This window comes from Embiotoca jacksoni, unplaced genomic scaffold (assembly GCF_022577435.1).
Source record: "Embiotoca jacksoni isolate LCO1_2020_lvr unplaced genomic scaffold, fEmbJac1.0.p SCAF_41, whole genome shotgun sequence".
Lineage (NCBI taxonomy): Eukaryota > Metazoa > Chordata > Actinopteri > Embiotocidae > Embiotoca > Embiotoca jacksoni.
In genome coordinates, this window is record NW_027185394.1 from 1,807,958 (window position 1) to 1,832,708 (window position 24,751).

Below are 24,751 nucleotides of genomic sequence, written 5' to 3' on the forward strand. Positions count from 1 at the left end.
AAACAGGAAGCATTCTGAAATAAGATTTACCCTGAAGAGGAAAACTGAATATAAAATCTGAAAAAATGTGTTGAAAGTTTTTTCCAATCAATCCTCTGATTAACTGATTGACAAATTTATAAACATCACAAGACTGATAAAAGTCCTTGTTGGAGTCGGTCGGATCATTTCCATAGAGAGCCACTTTGCATCAGCAGCACCATGCTCCAGTGCTCTGGGACACTTTATAGTCCTGAGAGTTTGAACACTGGATGATTGACAGCTGTCCTTCATGACAACAGAAGCCACAGAAATCCTCCTCATCAGAAACATGACTTTGACCTGCGTCCTCATCTGGACTCTCCTCTGCTGCTGCTTCACAGGTAAAGTCCAGAGAATCCAACTCCTCTCCTCTATGAACATCCGTCCCTCTGAAATGAAGCCCACAAAACCGTGACGCTGCTTTATGTTGTTGTCTCTGTATCCTCAGAGTCCAGAGGCCAGGTCACAGTGACTCAGTCTGGAGCAGTGAGCTCTGCTCTGGGAGGCTCCGCCACCATCACATGTACAACCAGTCAGGACGTTCATGTTTCCAGCAACAACCACTATTTAGCCTGGTACCAACAGAAAGATGGAGGAGTTCCCAAACTTCTCATTTATTATGCTAGCACCAGACAATCAGGGATTTCAGATCATTTTACAGGCAGTGGATCAAACTCTGACTTCACTCTGACCATCAGAGGAGTCCAGGCTGAAGATGCAGCAGTTTACTACTGTCAGAGTTTTCATTACATCAACAGTCAGTGGTTGTTTACACAGTGAAAAAGCGTCGTACAAAAACCTCCCTCAGTCAGACTGAACAGAAACTGAACTGATACAGTTCACTGAGTACACACACACACACATACACACACACACACACACACACACACACACACACACACACACACACACACACACAGCACTGCTGTCTTTACCTTCAATTAATGAATATTCTTTGTCTACTATTAAAATCCAATGTTGAAATCCAATTTCCAATTGGCAGTTACTGGAGACTTTAACCAGTCTGGATAAAGTACTGCCAACTTTGCACCAGTATGTAAACTGTCCCACCCGGAACAATAAAACCCTGGACCTACTGTATGCTAATGCCATGGATGCATACAGTACTACTGCCCTTCCCCCCCTTGGTAGGTCAGATCACAATCTGGTCCTGCTGACACCCAAATATGTCCCCCTGGTGCAGAGGCAGCCTGTGACCACCAGGACTGTGAGGAGGTGGACACAGGAGGCTAAAGATGCCCTGCAGGACTGCTTTGGGTCCACGGACTGGGATGTGCTGTGTGGACCACATGGGGAGGACATCAACAGCATGACGGACTGTACCACAGAATACATCAAATTCTGTGAACACACCACCGTACCATCTCGGACTGTAAAATGCTTCCCCAACAACAAGCTGTGGATCACCAGTGACCTGAAGGTGCTTCTTAATCAGAAGAAATCAGCCTTCAGGTCTGGGGACAGGGAGGAGCTCAGGAGAGTGCAGCGCCACCTGAAGGAGAAGATGAGAGAGTGCAAGGACTCCGACAGGAGGAAGATGGAGGCAAAACTCCAGCAGAACAACGTGAAGGTGGTGTGGACCGGTATGAAGGAGATAACTGGGTTCAAGGGGAGAGAGAGACAACCGGGGGGAACCTGGAGAGGAACAACCAGGGGGAACCTGGAGAGGACCAATGAGCTAAACTGTTTCTTCAACAGGTTTAGTTCACCACCCTCATCTGTCTCCTCCACACCTCACACCTCCCAAACACCTCTGCTGCCCCCCCCCTCTGCCCCCCCCCCCCCCCCCCCGGTGAGCTGCATAGAGCCCTCAATCTCAAAGGGCTCTTCCTCCATCGACACCAACTTTTAAAGAAGTTGAAACGTTTGGAGAAATTGAAAGAGTTTTGCATATACATAATACTACACATGAGAGGAAGATATTTAATATCATTGCAGACCTCCTTAAAAACACGTATATCTACTATCCAAAGAATGTCTATGGCAATTTTGGTCCCATTTGAATGAATATTTGTGGACGGTGGAGTTATAGGTTGCAGTTTTAATTCTTGATTATGATGTTTTTCTTCAAGTTAAGACAAAAAATAGTTTAGATAGGACTTTATACATGTATTCTAAATTGAAAAAAATAAAACGCGGTGTGCCGGAGTGCGAGGGCCCGTACATCACTGCTTGCAGTTTTAATTTCATCTGGTTTTATAGAAAGATATAGCTGAGTGTCATCTGCATAACAATGGAAGTTGATGCAATGCTTCCTGATGACATCTCCGAATGGAAGCATGTACAAAGTAAAAAGTATTGGGCCTAACACTGAGCCTTGTAGAACTCCATAACTAACTACTGTTTGTCTGGAAGACTCACTGTTGACATGGACAAAATGGAATCTATCTGATAAGTAGGATTTGAACCAGTCGAATGCAGTTCCTTTATTCTTTGTAAGGTCTTCATGTGTTGGAGACTGGAGGGAAGGACTGAGGCCATCCGGTGGTCAGAGGGTGAACAGCAGGGACCGGAAAGATCCAAAAAAATCCAGAAATCACAGCTGAAAGCAGAGAAACAGGCAGAAGGACACATCAGTAATTTTGAAATAGAATTATTTTCTGTTTCATTAGATTTATTTTCTGAAATATGTAGTTCACATTAAATGTGTTGAATTGAATCTAATTACCTGATGATGTACATTTAATTCACAGCTTTGAGAAATCAGAATCTGAAGTTGTTTTTTTATGAACAAATAAATAATTTACTCCAGTTTCTAAATAATAAACTTCATTCAAATTCATGTGGCTTTTTTTAAGGCATCTAAATGTGAACTAATGTTTTAAATATATAAATATTGAAGATATTCCCCAAATAAGTTTAAAGTGGTGGCTGAAATTTTTATAACCCATTCACTTTTCTAATTTGCTGCATAAATACGACCAAAAACATCATCAGGTTTTCACAAGTCTTTAAAGTAAACAGTAAGAACCCAAATTAACAACTTAGATTATAGAAATTCTATCAAGGTCAAATGTCAAGGTCAAATTAATCCTCTGATTAACTGATTGATCCATTTATAAACATCACAAGACTGATAAAAGTCCCTGTTGGAGTCGGTCAGATCATTTCCATAGAGAGCCACTTTGCATCAGCAGCACCATGCTCCAGTGCTCTGGGACACTTTATAGTCCTGAGAGTTTGAACACTGGATGACTGACAGCTGTCCTTCATGACAACAGAAGCCACAGAAATCCTCCTCATCAGAAACATGACTTTGACCTGCGTCCTCATCTGGACTCTCCTCTGCTGCTGCTTCACAGGTAAAGTCCAGAGAATCCAACTCCTCTCCTCTATGAACATCCGTCCCTCTGAAATGAAGCCCACAAAACCGTGACGCTGCTTTATGTTGTTGTCTCTGTATCCTCAGAGTCCAGAGGCCAGGTCACAGTGACTCAGTCTGGAGCAGTGAGCTCTGCTCTGGGAGGCTCCGCCACCATCACATGTACAACCAGTCAGAACGTTTATGTTTACAGCAACAAACATCGTTTAGCCTGGTACCAACAGAAAGATGGAGGAGTTCCTAAACTTCTCATTTATTATACTAGCACCAGATATTCAGGGATTTCAGATCGTTTTACAGGCAGTGGATCAAACTCTGACTTCACTCTGACCATCAGAGGAGTCCAGGCTGAAGATGCAGCAGTTTACTACTGTCAGAGTGCTCATTACATCAACAGTCAGTATGTGTTCACACAGTGAAAAAGCGTCGTACAAAAACCTCCCTCAGTCAGACTGAACAGAAACTGAACTGATACAGTTCACTGAGTACACACACACACACACACACACACACACACACACACACACACACACACACTACATATAACTTGATAAATATAATCACCTCAAACATATTTTGTTTCAGAACTATAGATAAGAAGTTGAACCTTCAACACATTTATTTCAGAGATCAACTTTAAATGAAGAAATTCAAATTTCCAATTCATAGAATAAAAAATTCCACACGAGGAAAACTGAAGTTGCTTGAACAGAAATATTTCTTATTTAAAGTCAAAGTGAGGATTTATGTTTGTTGTCTTCATGTAGGCAGGAATGACTTCAAACTCAGGCGTCATTATTGATAGAACAGGAAGGACTTTTATTCAACACTCAACTTCCTTTTTAAATCATAAAACCTTCAAAATAAATGTGTTGAATGTTCTCAAAAGGGTTGAAACAGATTTTAATTAAACAGAAAAAGATGGATTATGTAAATCTGGAGAATTTATTTAAATTGCAGCATCTGTATGTCAAATATTTTTACAAGAACAAAAAGACACGAGAAAAATGGAGAAAATATTCAGAATAAATTTCAGTGCAACCAGATTATTGATTGATTTTAACATGATGTCAGTCTGTTTGACGTGAAGCCTTCACGGATGTTGAAAGTATTTAATATTTCAAATATCACACAAACACAACCCACAACAACAGGTCACATTAACAGAGGCCTGTTACTGTGTCCTCTATGAGTCACACCTGTCCAACAATCCTGCTGTTTAATCAGCACCTTGATGTTCTACACCTGTCAGGTGGACGGATGATCTCAGAAAAGGTGAATCGATCACTGACAGGAATTTAACAAACTTGTGATCAAAATTTAATAGAAATAAACTTTTGTGTGTATTAAAGAAATCTGAGATTTTTTACTTGAACCAATGAAAAATGTGACAAAAACTAAAACCTTGTTTTATCTATGTTCGACGAGGGAATTTAGAAAATATACATTTTTAATTATTGTCTTGTTAATTTCCCTCAAAACAGATTCATTATTAAGATGCGAGAAACTGTAAGAACAACATACAACAAGTTTTAACAACATTAAAATGAGTAAATACATTAACAATCTACCTTCCTTTAAACTGACTGATTCATTGATCAACTCACTGAAACTATTTAAATGAAACAGGAAGCTTTCTGAAATAAGATTTACCCTGAAGAGGAAAACTGAATATAAAATCTGACAAAATGTGTTGACATTTTTTGCCAATCAATCCTCTGATTAACTGATTGATAAATTTATAAACATCACAAGACTGATAAAAGTCCCTGTTGGAGTCGGTCGGATCATTTCCATAGAGAGCCACTTTGCATCAGCAGCACCATGCTCCAGTGCTCTGGGACACTTTATAGTCCTGAGAGTTTGAACACTGGATGACTGACAGCTGTCTTTCATGACAACAGAAGCCACAGAAATCCTCCTCATCAGAAACATGACTTTGACCTGCGTCCTCATCTGGACTCTCCTCTGCTGCTGCTTCACAGGTAAAGTCCAGAGAATCCAACTCCTCTCCTCTATGAACATCCGTCCCTCTGAAATGAAGCCCACAAAACCGTGACGCTGCTTTATGTTGTTGTCTCTGTATCCTCAGAGTCCAGAGGCCAGGTCACAGTGACTCAGTCTGGAGCAGTGAGCTCTGCTCTGGGAGGCTCCGCCACCATCACATGTACAACCAGTCAGAACGTTTATAATGGGGATTATTTATCCTGGTACCAACAGAAAGATGGAGGAGTTCCTAAACTTCTCATTTACTCTGCAAGCAGCAGACAATCAGGGATTTCAGATCGTTTTACAGGCAGTGGATCAAACTCTGACTTCACTCTGACCATCAGAGGAGTCCAGGCTGAAGATGCAGCAGTTTACTACTGTCAGAGTTTTCATTACATCAATAGTCAGTATGTGTTCACACAGTGAAAAAGCGTCGTACAAAAACCTCCCTCAGTCAGACTGAACAGAAACTGAACTGATACAGTTCACTGAGTACACACACACACACACACACACACACACACACTGACATGGTTCTGTAAAATCACTGTATGCTGATGATATTCTTCTATCAACCAATCAGCACGTTTCCTTTCTTTTTCCTCCACTCTGATTAATCCAGATCCAAACTCAACCAGGAAATGAAAACCTACTTTAACAGAGCGCTGGTCCTCGTTACAGTAAAGATTGTTCTGCTCACACTGAACATCCACAAACAGAGGATCACTCTGCACCGACCCCGGGCCTTCAAAAGCACACACATAATTCCCAGCATCCTCTGCGCTGGCTCGGTGTTGTGGCCAGTCTTCTTTTTGCATTTCTAAAACAAACATTCCCGGCAGTTTACAGGAAGTTTCACATCTTAGAGTCCCACTCTGTCCTTCTTTCACACTTTCACACAGCCAATCAGGTTGTTTAAGAATTCATAGAGGCGGTGTCAGGTTTCAGAGGCAGGTATACCTGAGTATCGTCAGCATAGAAGTGTGACGCAATCTTGGTTGTTTTAAACAGAGATCCAAGAGGTTGCATTTATAAACATATAAAACAGAATTGCACCCAGTAGGTTCTCTTTTATAGGACTTGTGTTCAAATCTGAGGATTTCATGTTCATGCAGAAATATAGAAAATTCCTTCAAACGTTCTAGCACCACTGTATGTGCTGTGATGAGAGGCTATTTTACTTTTCTCATGTTTTACATCTTTTGTGAGATTTTAGATTCATTTAATAATCATTGTGAACTTTTCAATTCTGCCCACATAATTCTTGGTGTTATTACAGAGTTAAATGAGCTCTTAGATTTTTAATATAATCAATAAAAAATACGCTCGACCATTACTTTAATATTTGAAGAGTTTAAGTGGAATAAAATATCTGATGAAAGAAATCTTTACTTGGAAACATTTTTGATTTGAAGACAAATATCTTTATTTCACTGAAAACATGAACAACTATCATGATGAAGAGGAAAACGAAACTATTTGAATCTTTATTTAGTCACATCAAAGAAGGAAAGACAGAGTTCCAGATTGAGAGCAGTATCAGAGTGAAACCAGTATGAGAGTCTCAGTGAGGCAGGTCAGGACTGGGAGCACTGGTCTCTCCTCAGTGTCTCTGAGATGGGAGTCTGGGAGCCCCGGGTGGCCTCACAGGTCACAGAGCCCACCTTCCCCCACTGGTCTGCAGGGAGCCTCAGGGTGCTGCTCCAGCTGTAGCGGCCGTCCTTCTCCAGCACAGCGAGGCTCCTGCTCTCCTCCCAGCTGATGCTGCTGCTGCTGCTGCTGCTGCTGCCGTCCACCTTCCAGGCCAGACTCCAGTCTGAGGGGAAGCCCTTGTTGGCCAGGCACATGAGGGTGGCCTTCTCATTCTTCTGCAGCTCCTCCACGGAGGGGGGCAGCACCGTCAGGGTGGGACGAGTATCACCTAGGAGACACCACTCAGGTTAGAGGACAGGAAACACACTTGGACACCTTCACTGGGAGACAGTTCATTTTGTCCTTTAAGGAGTTTCAGTCAGATATTTTTTCTGCTCCACCAGTCACTCACTCACACATTGTTTCACTTCCCTTTAAGAAGCATCTCATGCAAATCAGCACAGAGAGAATCATCGTACAGTTTACACTGAAATATGTCAAACTACTCTGAAAATAAAAGAAGAAGATGTGGAACAATTTACAATCAAAGTTTTTCTGACCATAATCATTAAAAGTCTGAACGACACATTAGTTTAAAGGATTTAGAGGAAACAACAACAGGAAAGAAACTCACCAACATAAAATGTTCTATATGTGGATTTTGATCGTTATTTAACTGTTTAAATTAGTTCAAACTAAATTTGAAACCATATTTGACACGATAATAATATAGATGATTTTGCTCATTTACAAATACGCATCTTTATCTTCAATCTGTCCAGTTTTACTGATAGAACTTGTATTCAACCTAACAACAATTATTGTGCTTGAAAATCACAAACTAATCAGAGGAGGAATAAAGTTTGATCTTTTCTACACATCAAGTTCTTTAAACTTCAGTCTGACAGTGAAAATGTCAAAAGTTGAACTGAGTTATCGGCTCCATGATATAAGAAGACAAATACAAATATAAATTCAAACATTGCTGCAACAAAAAAGTTTCATTTTCTATCTAACACTAAACAAACAATACTAAAATTAGTTTACTATTTCCTTTTTAGTGTTGAAAAGAGAATAAACTTACTTCCAAAATCCAGTCTGGTTCCTCCACCAAAAGTCCACCACAGTGATACAAACTCATTGAACCGCCGTACAAAAACCTCTGACTGTAGAGAGACACGGCTCTCTGACTCTGAAACACTGAACTAAACCTACAAGCCTCCACATGCAGCTTTAACATGAAAACCAGAAATAAATATTCATCATCTGAAATATTCTAATTTTTTATATTCTTTCAAATTAATTTTTAAACTTCCATTTCAAAATCAGACGTCAGAAAATCATACATGTAAAAAAATTAATTAAATGTAAAGATTTGTCATCTGACGTTCTGAGCAATTAAACAAAAAAATTAATTCAGTGACACATTCGTTCCCAAAATAAAACAGCTTTAAGTTGTACTTACTTCCAACATCCAGTCTGGTTCCTCCACCAAAAGGCAACCACAGTGATACAAACTCATTGAACCGCCGTACAAAAACCTCTGACTGCAGAGAGACACGGCTCTCTGACTCTGAAACAAACAAACTCACCAAAACAACTTACTACTTTTATAAATTTGTCAGCTGATAGGAAAAACGAAAATAACAGTGTAACAAAATATGAGAATTTATCATTTTGTTTTTAACCCCAATTCAAAAAACGTTGGGACGCTTTGGGAAATGTAAATAAATAAAGAACAGGATGATTTGCAAATTCCATAAACACACTTTTAATTGAAAATGGACCAAATACAACATATCAACATTCAAAGTGAGAAATATGTTCTCATTTTTAATTTGACAGGGTCATATTGTCGACTGTGTTGCATCACCTCTTCTTTTAATAACAATGTGAACATTTGGGAACTGAGGAGATAAGTTGCTGGAGTTTTGAAAGTGAAATGTTATCCACTTTGATCTGATATCGAATTTGAGCTGATCAACACTTTGGGATCTCCTTTGTCATATTTTTCTTTCACTATGCACCAATTGTTTTTCAGTGGGTTACAGGTCTCGGCTGCAGGAAGGCCGGTTTATCACCCGGAGTCTTCTACTAGAGAGCCATGTAGTTGTAATATGTGCAGAATTTGGTTTACCATTGTCTTGTTGAAATAAGCAAGAATTCTCCTGAAAACATGACGTTGTTTGGATGTCAGCATATGTTGCTCCAAATCTAGTATTTATCCTTCAGCATTCATGGTGCCTTCCCAGACTAATGCATCCCTGCACCATCACAGTTGTGGCTTTTGAATTGTGTCCTGTTAACCAGTTGGGTGGTCCCTCTCCTTTCCAGCCTGGAGGACACAGTGCCCATGATTTCCAAAAAGAATTACTAATTTTGATTTGTCTGACCACAGGACAGTTTTCCACTTTACCTCAGAGAAGGCAGCAGCGAGTCTGGATCATGTTTTTATCTTGTTTCTTCTTTGGAGAGTTTTAACCTGAATTTGTGGATGCAGCGATGCACTGTGTTCAGAAACAATAGTTTTCAGAAGTGTTCCTGAGCCCATGCAATGATTTCCACTGCAGAATTGTGTCTGGTTTAAATGCAGTGCTGCCTGAGTGCCCGAAGATCACCACCAACCAATATTAGTTTTCAGCATTGTCCCTTGTGTTTAGATATTTGTCTGGATTCATTGAATCTTTTAATAATATTATGAACCGTAGATGATGAGATCATAAATTCTTGGTAATTTTCCATCGAGGAACAGCTGATTGATAAATTTATAAACATCACAAGACTGATAAAAGTCCCTGTTGGAGTCGGTCGGATCATTTCCATAGAGAGCCACTTTGCATCAGCAGCACCATGCTCCAGTGCTCTGGGACACTTTATAGTCCTGAGAGTTTGAACACTGGATGACTGACAGCTGTCCTTCATGACAACAGAAGCCACAGAAATCCTCCTCATCAGAAACATGACTTTGACCTGCGTCCTCATCTGGACTCTCCTCTGCTGCTGCTTCACAGGTAAAGTCCAGAGAATCCAACTCCTCTCCTCTATGAACATCCGTCCCTCTGAAATGAAGCCCACAAAAACGTGACGCTGCTTAATGTTGTTGTCTCTGTATCCTCAGAGTCCAGAGGCCAGGTCACAGTGACTCAGTCTGGAGCAGTGAGCTCTGCTCTGGGAGGCTCCGGCACCATCACTTGTACAACCAGTCAGAACGTATATAGTTCTAATCTTTTAGCCTGGTACCAACAGAAAGATGGAGGAGTTCCTAAACTTCTCGTTCATTATGCTAGCACCAGATATTCAGGGATTTCAGATCGTTTTACAGGCAGTGGATCAAACTCTGACTTCACTCTGACCATCAGAGGAGTCCAGGCTGAAGATGCAGCAGTTTACTACTGTCAGAGTGAACATTACATCAACAGTCAGTATGTGTTCACACAGTGAAAAAGCGTCGTACAAAAACCTCCCTCAGTCAGACTGAACAGAAACTGAACTGATACAGTTCACTGAGCACACACACACACACACACACACACACACACTGACATGGTTCTGTAAAATCACTGTATGCTGATGATATTCTACTATCAACCAATCAGCACGTTTCCTTTCTTTTTCCTCCACTCTGATTAATCCAGATCCAAACTCAACCAGGAAATGAAAACCTCCTTTAACAGAGCGCTGGTCCTCGTTACAGTAAAGATTGTTCTGCTCACACTGAACATCCACAAACAGAGGATCACTCTGCACCGACCCCGGGCCTTCAAAAGCACACACATAATTCCCAGCATCCTCTGCGCTGGCTCGGTGTTGTGGCCAGTCTTCTTTTTGCATTTCTAAACCAAACATTCCCGGCAGTTTACAGGAAGTTTCACATCTTAGAGTCCCACTCTGTCCTTCTTTCACACTTTCACACAGCCAATCAGGTTGTTTAAGAATTCATAGAGGCGGTGTCAGGTTTCAGAGGCAGGTATACCTGAGTATCGTCAGCATAGAAGTGTGACGCAATCTTGGTTGTTTTAAACAGAGATCCAAGAGGTTGCATTTATAAACATACAAAACAGAATTGGACCCAGTAGGTTCTCTTTTATAGGACTTGTGTTCAAATCTGAGGATTTCATGTTCATGCAGAATTATAGAAAATTCCTTCAAACTTTCTAGCACCATTGTGTGTGTACATATATTTCACATGGTTTACACATGAAGTTTCCATCTGACAGCGTTAACGTCAGTTTCCTCATCTGGGAAGTTGCATGCATTGCTTACTTGCGTGAAAGATGGAACCAATGAAAAAAAATCACACCATGTTTTTACCATTTAATGACAATAGAAGAGTCAGATTCATTGAAGCAAAATAACCAATAAATTTGATGTGGAAATGTAATTTATTAATTGGATCCATGGTTATTAATCCTTTGAACCAACTTACAAAATTTAATATTTAAGTATTGGTGTGACATATTTATATTTGACATATTTTTATTCTCAAAACATTACACAGCCCACCTTCAGCCTGAAACACAATTTTACATTTAAAAAACTATATTACACATATTAACCTTGTTTTCTTTTAGTTTGTTGTCCATAACATTTTTTTTCTATTTAGAATTTAGATTTTTATCATTCTTATTTTTTTTTCTTTTCATTTTAGTTTTTATTTTAAATTATTTTTAGAGTAATTTTACAGCCTTCATTTTGAAACTCACCTTTTTAATTTTAGGAGCTAATCATTCATGCTATGTTTTGTTTTTTTCACGACAGTCGAAGTGATCCAAATGTTTTCTCATTTGATTGCATTATCCTAACAGACTTTGTATATTAGTCTTTATATCCAGGAAAAAACAACATTTGGCACCATGAGATTATGTTTTCACATGTAACTCACCATAGAGTGCAGGCAGGAGAGATTTATTTTCATAGTTGTGTGGAGATGATTGTCGAGAGCAACATTTGAACCATGTTTATGGGACAATCTAAATATGTTTTTCGTTCCTGATAGAAATAAGTGTCATTGTTTCATTGAGTCAAAGCAGCAGTGACAGCATGCATGCGTGTGTGTGTGTGTGTGTGTGTGTGTGTGTGTGTGTGTGTGTGTGTGTGTGTGTGTGTGTGTGTGTGTGTGTGTGTGTGTGTGTGTGTGTGTGTGTGTGTGTACTCAGTGAACTGTATCAGTTCAGTTTCTGTTCAGTCTGACTGAGGGAGGTTTTTGTACGACGCTTTTTCACTGTGTGAACACATTCTGACTGTTGATGTAATGAAAACTCTGACAGTAGTAAACTGCTGCATCTTCAGCCTGGACTCCTCTGATGGTCAGAGTGAAGTCAGAGTTTGATCCACTGCCTGTAAAACGATCTGAAATCCCTGATTGTCTGGTGCTAGTATAATAAATGAGAAGTTTAGGAACTCCTCCATCTTTCTGTTGGTACCAGGCTAAAAGATGGTTGTTGCTGTAAACATAAACGTCCTGACTGGTTGTACATGTGATGGTGGCGGAGCCTCCCAGAGCAGAGCTCACTGCTCCAGACTGAGTCACTGTGACCTGGCCTCTGGACTCTGAGGATACAGAGACAACAACATAAAGCAGCGTCACGGTTTTGTGGGCTTCATTTCAGAGGGACGGATGTTCATAGAGGAGAGGAGTTGGATTCTCTGGACTTTACCTGTGAAGCAGCAGCAGAGGAGAGTCCAGATGAGGACGCAGGTCAAAGTCATGTTTCTGATGAGGAGGATTTCTGTGGCTTCTGTTGTCATGAAGGACAGCTGTCAGTCATCCAGTGTTCAAACTCTCAGGACTATAAAGTGTCCCAGAGCACTGGAGCATGGTGCTGCTGATGCAAAGTGGCTCTCTATGGAAATGATCTGACCGACTCCAACAAGGACTTTTATCAGTCTTGTGATGTTTATAAATTTATCAATCAGTTAATCAGAGTATTGATCAGGAATGTGTTTATTTTTGTTCTTCTATGAATTCAGTTTGATGGACTAAATTTTACAACTGAAGAACGTGATTCATTCTCCTGCTCATTTTTGTGGAATTTTTTCCCAATAAATTAAAAACTGAATTACTCGTTAGGTTGCTTGGTTTGTTGCTTGGTTTGTTGCTTTGGTTGGCTGGTTGCTTGGTTGTTTGGATGGTTGCCTTGTTGATTGGTTGGTTGCTTGGTTTGTTGCTTCGTTGGCTGTTTGCTTGGTTGGTTGTTTTGTTGGTTGCTTGGTTTCTTGGTTGGTTGCTTGGTTGCTTGGTTGGTTGCTTGGTTGGTTGCTTGGTTGTTTGCTTGGTTTGTTTCTTGGTTGGCTGGTTGCTTGGTTTGTTGCTTGATTGCTTGTTTGGTTGGTTGCATAGTTGCTTGGTTGGCTGGTTCTGTGCTTGGTTGGTTGCTTGGTTGGTTGCTTGGTTGCACAGCTGTCTGTGTCTTCAATCCAAACCGCTGCAAAATTTTCATCCAGTTTACTTGATCTTTCTCAAAAGTTTTATTTTGGCACATTTTGAACATCACAAATAAATATATTTAAACATCAGAGTTTTGTTTTGTAAAAAAAAAAAGATTGTCTTATTGAGTTGATTTAATAATGTTTTGAGTTTTTACTTTGAATTGAATAGGCAATTCAATGCAATATAAGTAATGTAATGTGTTTTTAATTGTTAATCTCAGAAAGTGTAGTTTGTAGATTCTAAATAAAAGGAGCAAAGGAAAAAAATATCAAGTGTAAATTTTTATCTTTAGTACTGAAACCTGTCTGTTGCCGTGGTTCAGCAGTGATGCCTTACTGTTGCCAAGGTTACTGAGTTGAAAGATGGAAGTGAAACACTGAGGAGCAGTTTTCGTCCAAACTCCCAGTTTCTCCGTCTCAACGTGTAACTCTGTCTTTCTCTTTCTTACCAGACTTAATACTGAGTCATATTTTCTTCGTTCAGATGTTAATTTTTCAGATCATAAAGATCGATTAACCCTTCAAATTAAAAAAAAAAAAAAAGTTTTCATGGGGTATATGTCTTTATCAACAATATAAATTTTTGTATTGGACGTAACTTGTGTCTTTTAACTTTTTATGAATCCAGTTGACAGAGTTTGTATTTTTCATAAAGGTGAATATTTAAAAGTCATGTTTTTTTAGGTTTGAGGGATGTGGTGAAGGTTTTTGGACGCCAATCTGTGTCTTTAGATTATATTGTGATGGTTGATGGCAGCTGTGATCCGGAAAGAAGCTGAAGGTCAAAGGTCATGACCAACTTTTTTTCTCAAGTACTTTCCCAGGTTGGGTCCTCTTGACTTTTTGGTGAAGCACATTTGATTCGTTTTGTATTTCATCCTGCTTCAAATGCAACAGGATTAAAGTTTAAGTAATTTTTTTATTCTATTTTTCATTTTATTTATAATGATAAATTAAGGTTTCTATTGAGCAGGAGTCATTTGAAGGCTGTTGTCAGTACAGATGGAGGTGAAGTAATTGAAAAAGGGGACAAGAGGTGTTTTTTTTAATTATTATTTTAAAGTCTTTTAAACTGTCATCCTCATTTTATTATCACGTTTCGAGTTTCCACAGTTGAATTAACTGACTAATTGCGACCTCTTCTGGTCTAAAAGTGTCATTGCGCATGTTTAAGGGAGACCAGATGAAGGAACTTATAATTTAATCAGACCGACTTCATGACTCTTCTTCTTTGCCCGTTTTCAGTCTGAACTTATTCTCCTCAACTGTGGACCTCTTTTTTGTCTTATAGCAATGTCTTTTCTTTTTTTATTCGTATCTGTTTATTTTGCTGATCAAACAAAGACTTTTCCTCGACTCCCACGTACATACTCGGGTTAAAAAAGTGCTGCCGGGCCTTGTTGCTCCACACGACTAATAACCGCTGCTGTCGGTGCAAAATGAAGATCATGAACACACCCTTGAGAGAACCAGCAGATGTTTTGTGTTTAACGGCAAGACAAGTCGAGTTCAACCGGGCCGTAAATAAAGTCTGTGAGGAGGAACATCAGAAACTTAGAAAATACTTCCTTAATACGCTGAATAAGGGACATTTTTAAGAGGTTGTCTCGTTACCGATGTCTTTCTTCATCATGGACACCTGTTCATGTCCCTGATGGCGCCAACACTGACCTAAATTCAGCACAAACATTTTGGTTAGACGATATATTTGTAGGCCAGGCAAGTTTATTTGTAGAGCACATTTCAACAAGGTAATTCAAAGTGCTTCACATAAAACCATTAAAAGCATCAAAACATCAGGCAAAAGAAAAGCAAATTTAAAAACAATTAAGAGCATTGATTGAAACATTAAAAACAGTCATTAAACATTAAACAAGCTAAAAAAAAAAAATAGAATAAAAGTTGCAGAGCAGTTTAAGAAATAAAATACAGTAATGAAATGCAGAAATACAGGAAATTTGTAGAAACTCTTCTTCTTCTGCGTCGCTGCAAAATGTTTTAGGCTTCAATCAAGAGAAATATGTTGAGTGTTTTTTTTATCGACACTGGAAAAGGGGGATTAATCGAATTTAGTGGTCGTTTCTGTTGATAAACTTCGTAGTTTAATTTTAGCTCTGATTTCCAACTCCAGTAAAAAAAAACAAATGAATCAGAACTTTAGCTGCCAAATCCTCCGTCATGTTCACCAGCTTGTTACTAAAGCAGTTTGGCAGTGGGCAGGCAGATTATAATGATAATAATAATAATAATAAACTTTATTTGCATTGCACCGTCCAGTTCTTTACAGCAAGAAAATTACATTCAGTGTTTCACATGAAAACAGACATATAGGAACATTTCATAAAATACATAAAATGCATAAGAACAGATTAGAAAATAAAATACAAGACAAAACATGAATAAAATAGAGTTAAAATATAGAATAACGTGAAAGAGAGGACATTTCCCAGTGTTAGGCTGGTATAGATGATACTTTACAGCTTTTTATTTTTCAAAAAACAGCTGAATTGAGGCACATGGGAGTAAACCATTAAGGTGGGAAAAAAAAAACAATAAACTGAAAGACACTAAAACTCAATGAAAGTACAGATTTACCCTTTAAATGCCTCCACAGATGGAGCCGACAGACCGATCAGCTGATCACAAACGGATCGATCCAGGATTCAGCCGGCACGTGTCCGGAACAAAACTCTGACCGAAACACAACAACATGTTTCTGACAAAAACAAACACCGGAAACTGTTGCACGTGACGTTCCCGTAAATGTCATTCAAAACAGTGAGAGTCCGGAGGGCTGTCCCCGTAAATATAGAGGCACAGTGAAGGGACAACGACCTGACCGGAAGCCGTGTGAGTGCACCTTCAAAAATAAAAGCACTACAATGTGACAGGGTTGAGAACAGGTTTCTTTCTTTTTTGAGATTAGATGGAGAAAACATGTAGTTTCATTTGAAAAGAGGTAGGCTATGATTTCTTATGGAAATCTGTAAAATACAACAACAGTCATGGTTTGTGAGGGTGATTTTAATCTATTTTGGGGCATTTTGAGTCTCTTTGTCATCATTTCTTTCTGTTGTTGTGGTTATTTTCATTTATAAATTGGCCCCTCTAAGTTTTTGTGGTCTTTTTGTGATTTTTTTTTTTTTATGATTGATTTAATCTATGTTGGGGTCATGTTGTGTCTCTTTTACTTGTTTCACATCACTTAGTGCCCGTTTCAAGTCTCTCAGTGATTTGTTTTGCATGCTTGTTGTGGTTGCTGTAGATTTTTCTTAAATTTTTCTGGACAATTTTGAGCCTCTGCAATTCTTAACAATAACAATTTAAGTGTCTTCTGTCATTTTTGTTGTGATTTTTGAGTTTCTATGCGGTCATTTTTATGTCATGGTTGTTGATTAAAATCAGTTTTTGGTCATTTTGAGTGTCTTTGATGGTATTTTCTACCTCTTTGCAGTTTTTTGTTGTTGTTGTTGTTGTTGTTGTTGTTGTTTAAGTCATTTTAAGTGTCGTTTAACTGTCTCGTGTTTTGTGGTAGTTTTGCATGTTTTGACGCCATTTTGAATCTCGTCGTTGGTCGTTTCTGTGGTGTTATTTACGCAACAAAATTGAACAGATGAAGCGTTGTAGCTGGGCTTTTATTTTGAAAACCCGTGACCGGAATACACCTTTGCTCACTGCGGTGTTTGACTCGAGCGGGGGGGAGGGGGGAGGAGGGGGGCGTTTATAATGTGAGACAGGAGAGTGAGGAGGGAGCACCGACTCGGAGCTTCTTCCTCGTCACTCAAACTTTCTGAACTTTTGGTTTAAACTCTTCGTCTGTTGTTTCTTCCTCCTCTTCTTCCTCCTCCTCCTCCTCCTCTTCCTCGATGTCGACCACCGGCTGCTCCCCGTCCGGTGACGGGATGTACTCCAAGCTTATAGACGACGAGGCCAATTATGAGGAGCTCAACCGCAGGCCAGATGTTGGACACTCCGGTGAGCACTTCAAAAATCACCGACAACAACGATCTGCTGTTTTTACTGTTTTTACTTTTATTGATTATCGTCCTGCTGCTTACAGGCATTATTTTTGAAGTTATTCATGCATTCTTTAATATGATAACAATTGTTTTTAGCTGCATGCAAACTAGTTTAATTTGCATTAATCTGCTTTTCTTTTCTTTTCTTTTCTTTTTATCTTTTGATGATAAGTCTTTTATTTTCTTACATTTTATAGACCAAAAACAAAATAATCAGATATGTTACTAGATTACTTTGTAGATAGATAGATAAATAGACGTATAAATATAGCTATAAAACACCGCACAATAAAAAAACAAAAACAAATAAAAGTCAAATTTACAGTTAATAGTGGTTTAAAAACCAGCCTGAGAACAGAAGGGTGAATAAAATCAACGCCCCACTGAATAAATAGATTAATAAAATAAAAATAAAAAGTGCCACTGATTATTATTTCACAACTACAGCAACACAGTTCAACGTTGTCCCAAAAACTTCAAGGAATTTAAGACAATTTTTTAATGTTTTTCTTTTTTTATAACTAACGATGATAGAAAGAGATAAAAAGCAAATAATGAATAGAATCAGAGACTTTTCTTAACGTTTGAATGTCAGATTTAAATCTAACAGCAGTCCGACGTCAGAGATTCAAATCACAAATATTTATAACCGTGTCTGCTACAACTGGAATGGGAGTAAAAAAAAAATGGACGTATATTCTCCTGGTTTTAAAAGTGAAGTTGCTTTCAGGTGCCACTAGGGGGCTCGCTCCAAAAAACAAAACCAAAAAAACCTCCACTAGACTCAAAAAGCATCGTTATAGAGTCATTAGATCAATTCCCTGCTTCTGATCGGTGTTTTGGTCTTTCTGGAAATTCTAGTTCAAATTTTTGATGACAAATTTTCTTCCCCCCTCAGTTCATCCGGTGTCGCCGGTCCGAGTGGCCTCCAGGCTGAGTGGCCCCGGGCTGAGTGGCCCCTGGCCCTACCGCCTCGCCACCATCTGCCTGGCGACGCTGTGCGCCGTCCTGCTCATCTCCATCATCGCCGTCTCGGTGCACTGTGAGTACGAAACCGTCAGATATTAAAACTTCCCTCATTCCTGTTTTAAGGACACGCGCACCATCTTCTGCAGACCTCGAAAACTAAATTAAAGTTTCAAGATTGAAAACTCTTATGTGGTTGAAAAAGAGCCTTTTTAAGTTCAATTTAATACCACTATATTTTTTTTAAGAAAGTTAACATTAAGTTTCATTCTTTTGTTGAATTTTCTTTTTTTTTAAGGGAGGTTATGTTTTTTGGGGGTTTTGTTTGTCGGTAGAATTACAGAAAAACCATCGGCCTGATTTTCATGAAACTTGGTGGAAGGGTGCAGCGTTGGTCGAGAAAGAAGCCTTGAGCAGATCCGAATCACGGTGGCAGATCCGCTAATTATTTTTCGCTTTCGTTGACATCGTAGGATTTATAGCATTTTTTTGGCCTACTGCATTGCAATACATCTAAAAATCCAGTAGGTGGCAGTAGAGTTCAGTAGTGACAAAACATAGGCCATTCTAGAAATACGATGACTTCGTGTGACGATTATCCTCATTCGGGCTGGGGACCGACCGAATATCTATTATCGAAAAATGTCTTTTTTTATTTGTATTATTATTTTTCAGCCACCAGCTGCTTTTTTTTCTGTGCGCAGCTGGAAAACTAGCGTCTACTGAAAATGTGAAGAGTTTGCGGGACATCGGTAAATTGCAGCGTCAGAAAATAATTTAAAAAATGACACTCTCCTCCTTTAAAATGGATGAAATCTAAAGATGAAGTACCTTAATGGGTAATTTTCCTTTTCTCTAAAATTGGATTATATAAAATTTGGTGTTGATAAAAAGGACCGCTAAGGAAGTCGAGGTATCGCTACCGATATTGAAAACCTCTGACCGATACCCCGGCCCTTTCTCGGGTGTACGTTGTATTTGCTCATATTTACACGAACAAGAAACAGTTCTGGATCTTTTGGTTCGTCCAAACCGGTCAAATTTGCGTTTTCTACAGATAAGAGCGAACCTCCGGCCGGCGGGGAGGCGACCTCGGAGACGCAGAAACAGACGCAGGACGAAGACGTGTCGGCGCTGACGGCGTCCGTCCACAAACTGCAGCTGGAGAAAGAGCAGCTGCAGAAAGAGAAGGAGGAGCTGCTGGCCAAAATGGCCGCCGAGAGGACCACTGAAGGTACTGGAAAAAACACCCGCGCAGGAGTCCACCATCATCCTCACGTAGATATTCACCGTACGAAAGCGAGTCGTTTCTTTTTTTTCGAGCGGTAAAATACAGACAACGAAAGTCTTGAACGAGTATTTAGTGGCATCCTGCTACGTTCTTGCACTTTTGTCATAAATTTCAATTTTAGCACACTTGTTTTATAATTTTTTTTTAAACATATTGAGTTATTTCCCAGCTTGGGTTTTAATCAGAAACTGTTTATAGAAGTTGTCGTAGCTTCCAGGTCTGACGAGTAAAGACGATGCGGAAGTGCCTTAAACTGCAATAACACCGAGTGCCACTAGGGGCTGTCTCCCAAAAAACCTCCGGGCTCCATAGACTCAACTTATTCAACTTCTCTCATCAAATACAAAGAAAATCATTTGTTATTTTAAGTTATTGTGGTTTCATTAGCTAAAGTCACTCCTTCTTCTTTATTTTCTGGCAGTCCATCTGAAAATAATCCCGTTGTTAATTAGATATTAGGCCTCAAAAGACGGTATGTATTGTAGGCGTTGTCTGATTGATTGACAACTTCTAGGTGGGCGGGGCTTAGTGTCCTCGGGTGAAGTGTATTTTTTGCATCAACTTCTCTTTCTGTTTTTCTGTCATCAGCTCCCAACGCGGTCCAACCGATCGTCTGCCCGGCGGACTGGCACCTCTTCAACGACAGCTGCTACTTCATCTCCAGGAACACCCAGAATTGGCCGGGCAGCAAGTTGTACTGCGAGAGCCAAGGAGCGTACCTGGCCATCATCCACACGGCCGCCGAGCAGGTAGACCACGACGAGTCCTCCTCCAACCGACTTCAGAAAAACGCATTCGTACCGAGACGATCGGTGGTGGATGTTTTCTTTTCCAAATCTCAAGTGTTTCCTCTGTGTGTGTGGGGCTTTTTTTTTTCCTCAGCAATTTTTGTGGGACCTTCTTCCCAGAGGACACTGGAACGCCTTCTGGTTCGGCATCACCGACGGACACACGGAGGATCAGTGGAAGTGGGTCGACGGCACTCCGCTGGTCGGAGGGTAGGTTTGGCTCTCCGTCTCGACTCGCCCGCTCGGAGAAGAAACGGGTTTGGAAATAGAAAAAAGTCAAACCAGCGATCCAAAAGTGTCGAGACCATGACGACCAAAAAAGTCGTATCGGATTTAAAACTGCAAAATAGCGGCGGTGAAAAAGTGCTGATTGTGTTGTAGCGGGGCGAGAAACTTCACATTTTCGACCCGCTGCGGGCGGGCGGGCGTGTTTACCCTGTTGGAGATGGCTGTTGCCACGGTGACACAGTTCAGGTCTAGAGCGACACGCTAAAATACGCAGCCAATACAAACGTGGACGGCAGACAAAAGGTCAAAAGGTACGGTTCAAATTAAAAGATAGAACGGACGATGAATTTCGTTTTGATGCAGTAAACACTTTTATCATCTTTGTTTTGGTTTTTTTCTCCACACACACACACACACACACACACACACACACACACACACACACACACACACACACACACACACTCCTCTGGCTCCAGTCTGTCTGCAACACACAGATTGGACTTTTGCCTCCTGACCTGCTGCCCACCGTCTGGGTTCTGGTGCCGGTCGTCGGCCTGGTGGTTGAGGGGGGGGGGGGGTGAAGGGAAGTAAACGTGGGGCGAAGGAATCCTTTTAAAACGCAAACTTTAACTCCAGACTTCCCGTTTGTTGCTGGAAATTTCCTGGTGTCCAACTACGGTTCCCGGAATAGTTTTACTTTTTTCAAACTGCAGACGTGGAACTTTTTTTTTCTTCTGTGGGACACAGAAGCAGCGACGCTGAAGAGCCAATATTACTCCAAAAGAAGTGTTTGTTCCGTTCAGCTTCAATAAACAACCCTCAGCTTATTTTTTGTAGTTCATTCGAAGTAATTTTATTCAAATTTAATATATAAATGAAGAAGTAATCCGGACGAGAAACACGACACGAGTCTCCAAAGAGTTAAAAAGTTCCAGTTCCAGATAACAGCATGGAGGTGGGAGACTTTGACCTCTGACCTCTGATGAAATACACAATGTGCCAGCAGTCAAAACAGGGAACTGTGAAAAGATGTTTTCTTCGAATCGTATTCATATTTTGTTTGTGCCAACTCAGCAGTTTTTTTTAACAGCAACCTGATTTCTCTTCCTCGTTTTTGAAAACATTTGGTCGTTGACTCACCTTCTGTCATTCCTCTTTTGTCCCCCACATTCCTCCTCTTCCTCTTTCCCTGCTGAGATGTGGGTTGTTTTTTTTTTGTGGTTTTGTCCACGTGGCTGAGTCGGCTCTAATTGGACTTTTTTTAGAGGGGGGGTTATTTTACCACTTTTTATGCCGTCAACAACTTCTTCTCTCCGGACCGCTTTTTTGAAACAAATTTACAGAACGGTTAAAATTAGTGAAATCTGTGTATTTCGTTCATTTGGTTTGTTTTATTAATCAACCAAGTACTGATTTCATGAAAATCACAGTTTCCTTCATCAAATTAGTTTTTTCTTTCACATTTTATCCCGATATTTTTCATGGCAATTCTTCTATGTGAAGGACAACAACTCTTTTTGTGTTGATTAGTCAAACGATTAATTAATGATGAACATACTAACTGGTTGATGTCGCAGTTAATCAATGCATCCGAATGCAGTGCAGTCAGGTTAGGTTATCGGTGGGCGGGGCCAAGTGTCCCTGGGTTACCAATCAGATCGAGCTTGCTCCTCCCCAGCCCATCCAAATATGGTCACTTCTGTCTCCATGGCGACGACAAAAATTCCAAACTCTGAGGCTTCAGATCTGCAGTTAACAAACCAACGCGTGATGTCACGATTGGTTGACGATTGGGTGGCACTCAAAGCTCGTGTGGGCGGGGCCTCGACGCAAAATGTGCGATTTTTTTTTTTTTACTTAAAAGCAGAAATAAAATAGTCCGACCAAACGCAAACCAAATTTAGTATGAAATACGCATTCTTATCTCTGGATTACTTAAAAAAAAAAAAAAAAAAAAATTTAAAATTTAAATTGATGATCAAGACGTTTTCTGTCTCAGTTTCTGGGAGGTCGGCGAGCCCAACAACCACATCAACGAGGACTGCGGCTACATCGTGAAAACACGCATGCTGGAACGAGTGGCGATTCGGAGCTGGTACGACGCCCCCTGCACGATGTACTGGCCCTTCATCTGCGAGAAAGAGATGGGCGCCGGCGCCAGCACCGCCATGCCGCACTGAGGCGTCGGCATTCGACCGAGCGAAAAGGAGACGGTTAACCTGCGTAGTTCGGTTGAGAAATCCTATATTTCACAAGAATAATTTCACCTTAAATTGAAAATATCCTGTTGTTCTGTTCGATCGAATCAGAAATCGAAGTTCCTTCTCTACATTTTTTTCTTAAATCGATTGTGTATTTACTCTTTTGAGACATAAACGTGGGATCGTCCAGGAATATCGGACACAAGCAAGGCAACGCGTTAAAAACGGGTTTACGTTTGTACAAAGAAAAGTAAATGTAGCTGTAGTCTGCAGCAATTAAGGTACGCCGACATGTAGCGCAAAGAAATCAGCAGGAATTGTAAACAAAAATTCATTAATTTGATTGATTTTATTGTTTTACTTTGTACGAAATTGAACTTAATGAATGCATTTTGTACAGTTGGTGCTTCAATATTGCATCACGTACGTAGTATTATGAAAAGCAATCAATTTAAAGTGCCATTAACTAATTTGAGCAAATACATTCGTATATAAACACATTAATGCAAAAAATACAGCATTGACCTTTTTATTATTCTCTTTGTATTTTAAGAAGCTCTGACTTCATCGGGTCGCCTTCACTGACCTGCTAGTAAATCAGTAAATGAAATAGCGTCAGCTTGTATTGTCAACATTAATTTGCGGTGGCTGCTGTTGGTTCGGCAGGTAAGTTAAGTTTCCATTTTTATATATATATATATATATATATATATATATATTTTTTTTTTTTTTTTTTTTTTTTTTTTAGCATACGAGATGCTTTAAATTCCAAGAAAACCTCAGTTGCGTCTCTTTCTGAAGCTTCAGAAATGTTTTTTTACAACTTAATGTGTTGTTTTTTTAACGGCGTTTTAGTGCCTTAAAACACATAAAAATGAATTTTATGTTTTTATACGATTCTGTTTTAGACTATAAGTCAGGGATTTTAAGAAAACTTTTAATGTTTTCTTAGATTTTTTCTTTTTACATTTGGAGTGGGCTTTGCAGCAATAATAAATACGGTTAGATGTATATTAGCTGTACATAAAAATATATGATATATGTAATTAAACCACTTCATTAAGAATGGTGCACTTTCAAATAACAATATTTTTTAAATCAAATATGTGAAATTATACAAACATGTAACCTGTGGATCTTGTAAATACATATTAAAGGTAATTGTTTTGTATTTTAACGCCTTACTTGACCCGTGTTTCTTTACGGTTCGTGAAATATTTACACTTAAATCTGTTGCTCCACAGCAGGTGGATGTGTAAGTAAGCAACTATTTACCAATAAGTTCACCCTAAAAAATATATGTAATATGTGATGTTTTACAACATATTACACCAAATAATCAGTTTGGTGATACCAAACAAACAAACAAAATATACGTTTGTCTTAATTTACACTTGAAGTCGAATTGGGCTAAAAAAAATTTTTTAAAACAGTTAAAAATATGCTTACGTTCTATTTTTTTCTAGTCTTCTTAAAAATGATGTATATATTTCCCAGTTTAATGAGTTGCATGAAAATAATTTTACACCGAGTTTCCAGGAGAAACTAACAAAATGTTGGTAATTAGTGAAGAAATTAATATAAAGTTTGTTTTGTCAAATGTCACATTTGCATGTTTTTGTAAGTTGCAGTTCTCAGTTGCTGCACCTCATATCATAAACAAATATGATATTATAGAGAACAATTGACGTATTTGGAAATAAAGAATCAACCCGTAACATGTGACATAATTTAGTAAATAAATAAAACAACCCCCTTTTCTAAATATGATGGTTTGTTGTCTGTAACGTCTCCTCGCTGCACTGCTGTTGTTGCCCAGCAGGTGTCACTGCTAACACAAG

The 24,751-nt window shown here is 39.4% G+C and overlaps 2 protein-coding genes across 2 annotated transcripts; one reads left to right on the forward strand and one right to left on the reverse strand.

The window, feature by feature from the left end:
• Window positions 1–6,822: 6,822 nt before the first annotated feature.
• LOC138209964 (immunoglobulin lambda-1 light chain-like) lies at window positions 6,823–12,736 on the reverse strand. Its single transcript, XM_069168807.1, has 4 exons — window positions 12,643–12,736; window positions 12,212–12,535; window positions 8,458–8,483; window positions 6,823–7,287 (listed from the first exon to the last, which is right to left on the reverse strand). Exons 1-4 carry the CDS (start codon window positions 12,731–12,733, stop codon window positions 6,931–6,933), a joined length of 798 nt encoding a protein of 265 aa, XP_069024908.1. The 5' UTR covers window positions 12,734–12,736; the 3' UTR covers window positions 6,823–6,930.
• A 4,432-nt stretch (window positions 12,737–17,168) lies between these two features.
• LOC138209968 (CD209 antigen-like protein C) lies at window positions 17,169–24,087 on the forward strand. Its single transcript, XM_069168813.1, has 6 exons — window positions 17,169–17,389; window positions 18,332–18,475; window positions 19,457–19,633; window positions 20,279–20,439; window positions 20,573–20,688; window positions 22,709–24,087. Exons 1-6 carry the CDS (start codon window positions 17,281–17,283, stop codon window positions 22,887–22,889), a joined length of 888 nt encoding a protein of 295 aa, XP_069024914.1. The 5' UTR covers window positions 17,169–17,280; the 3' UTR covers window positions 22,890–24,087.
• The last annotated feature ends 664 nt before the right edge of the window (window positions 24,088–24,751 follow it).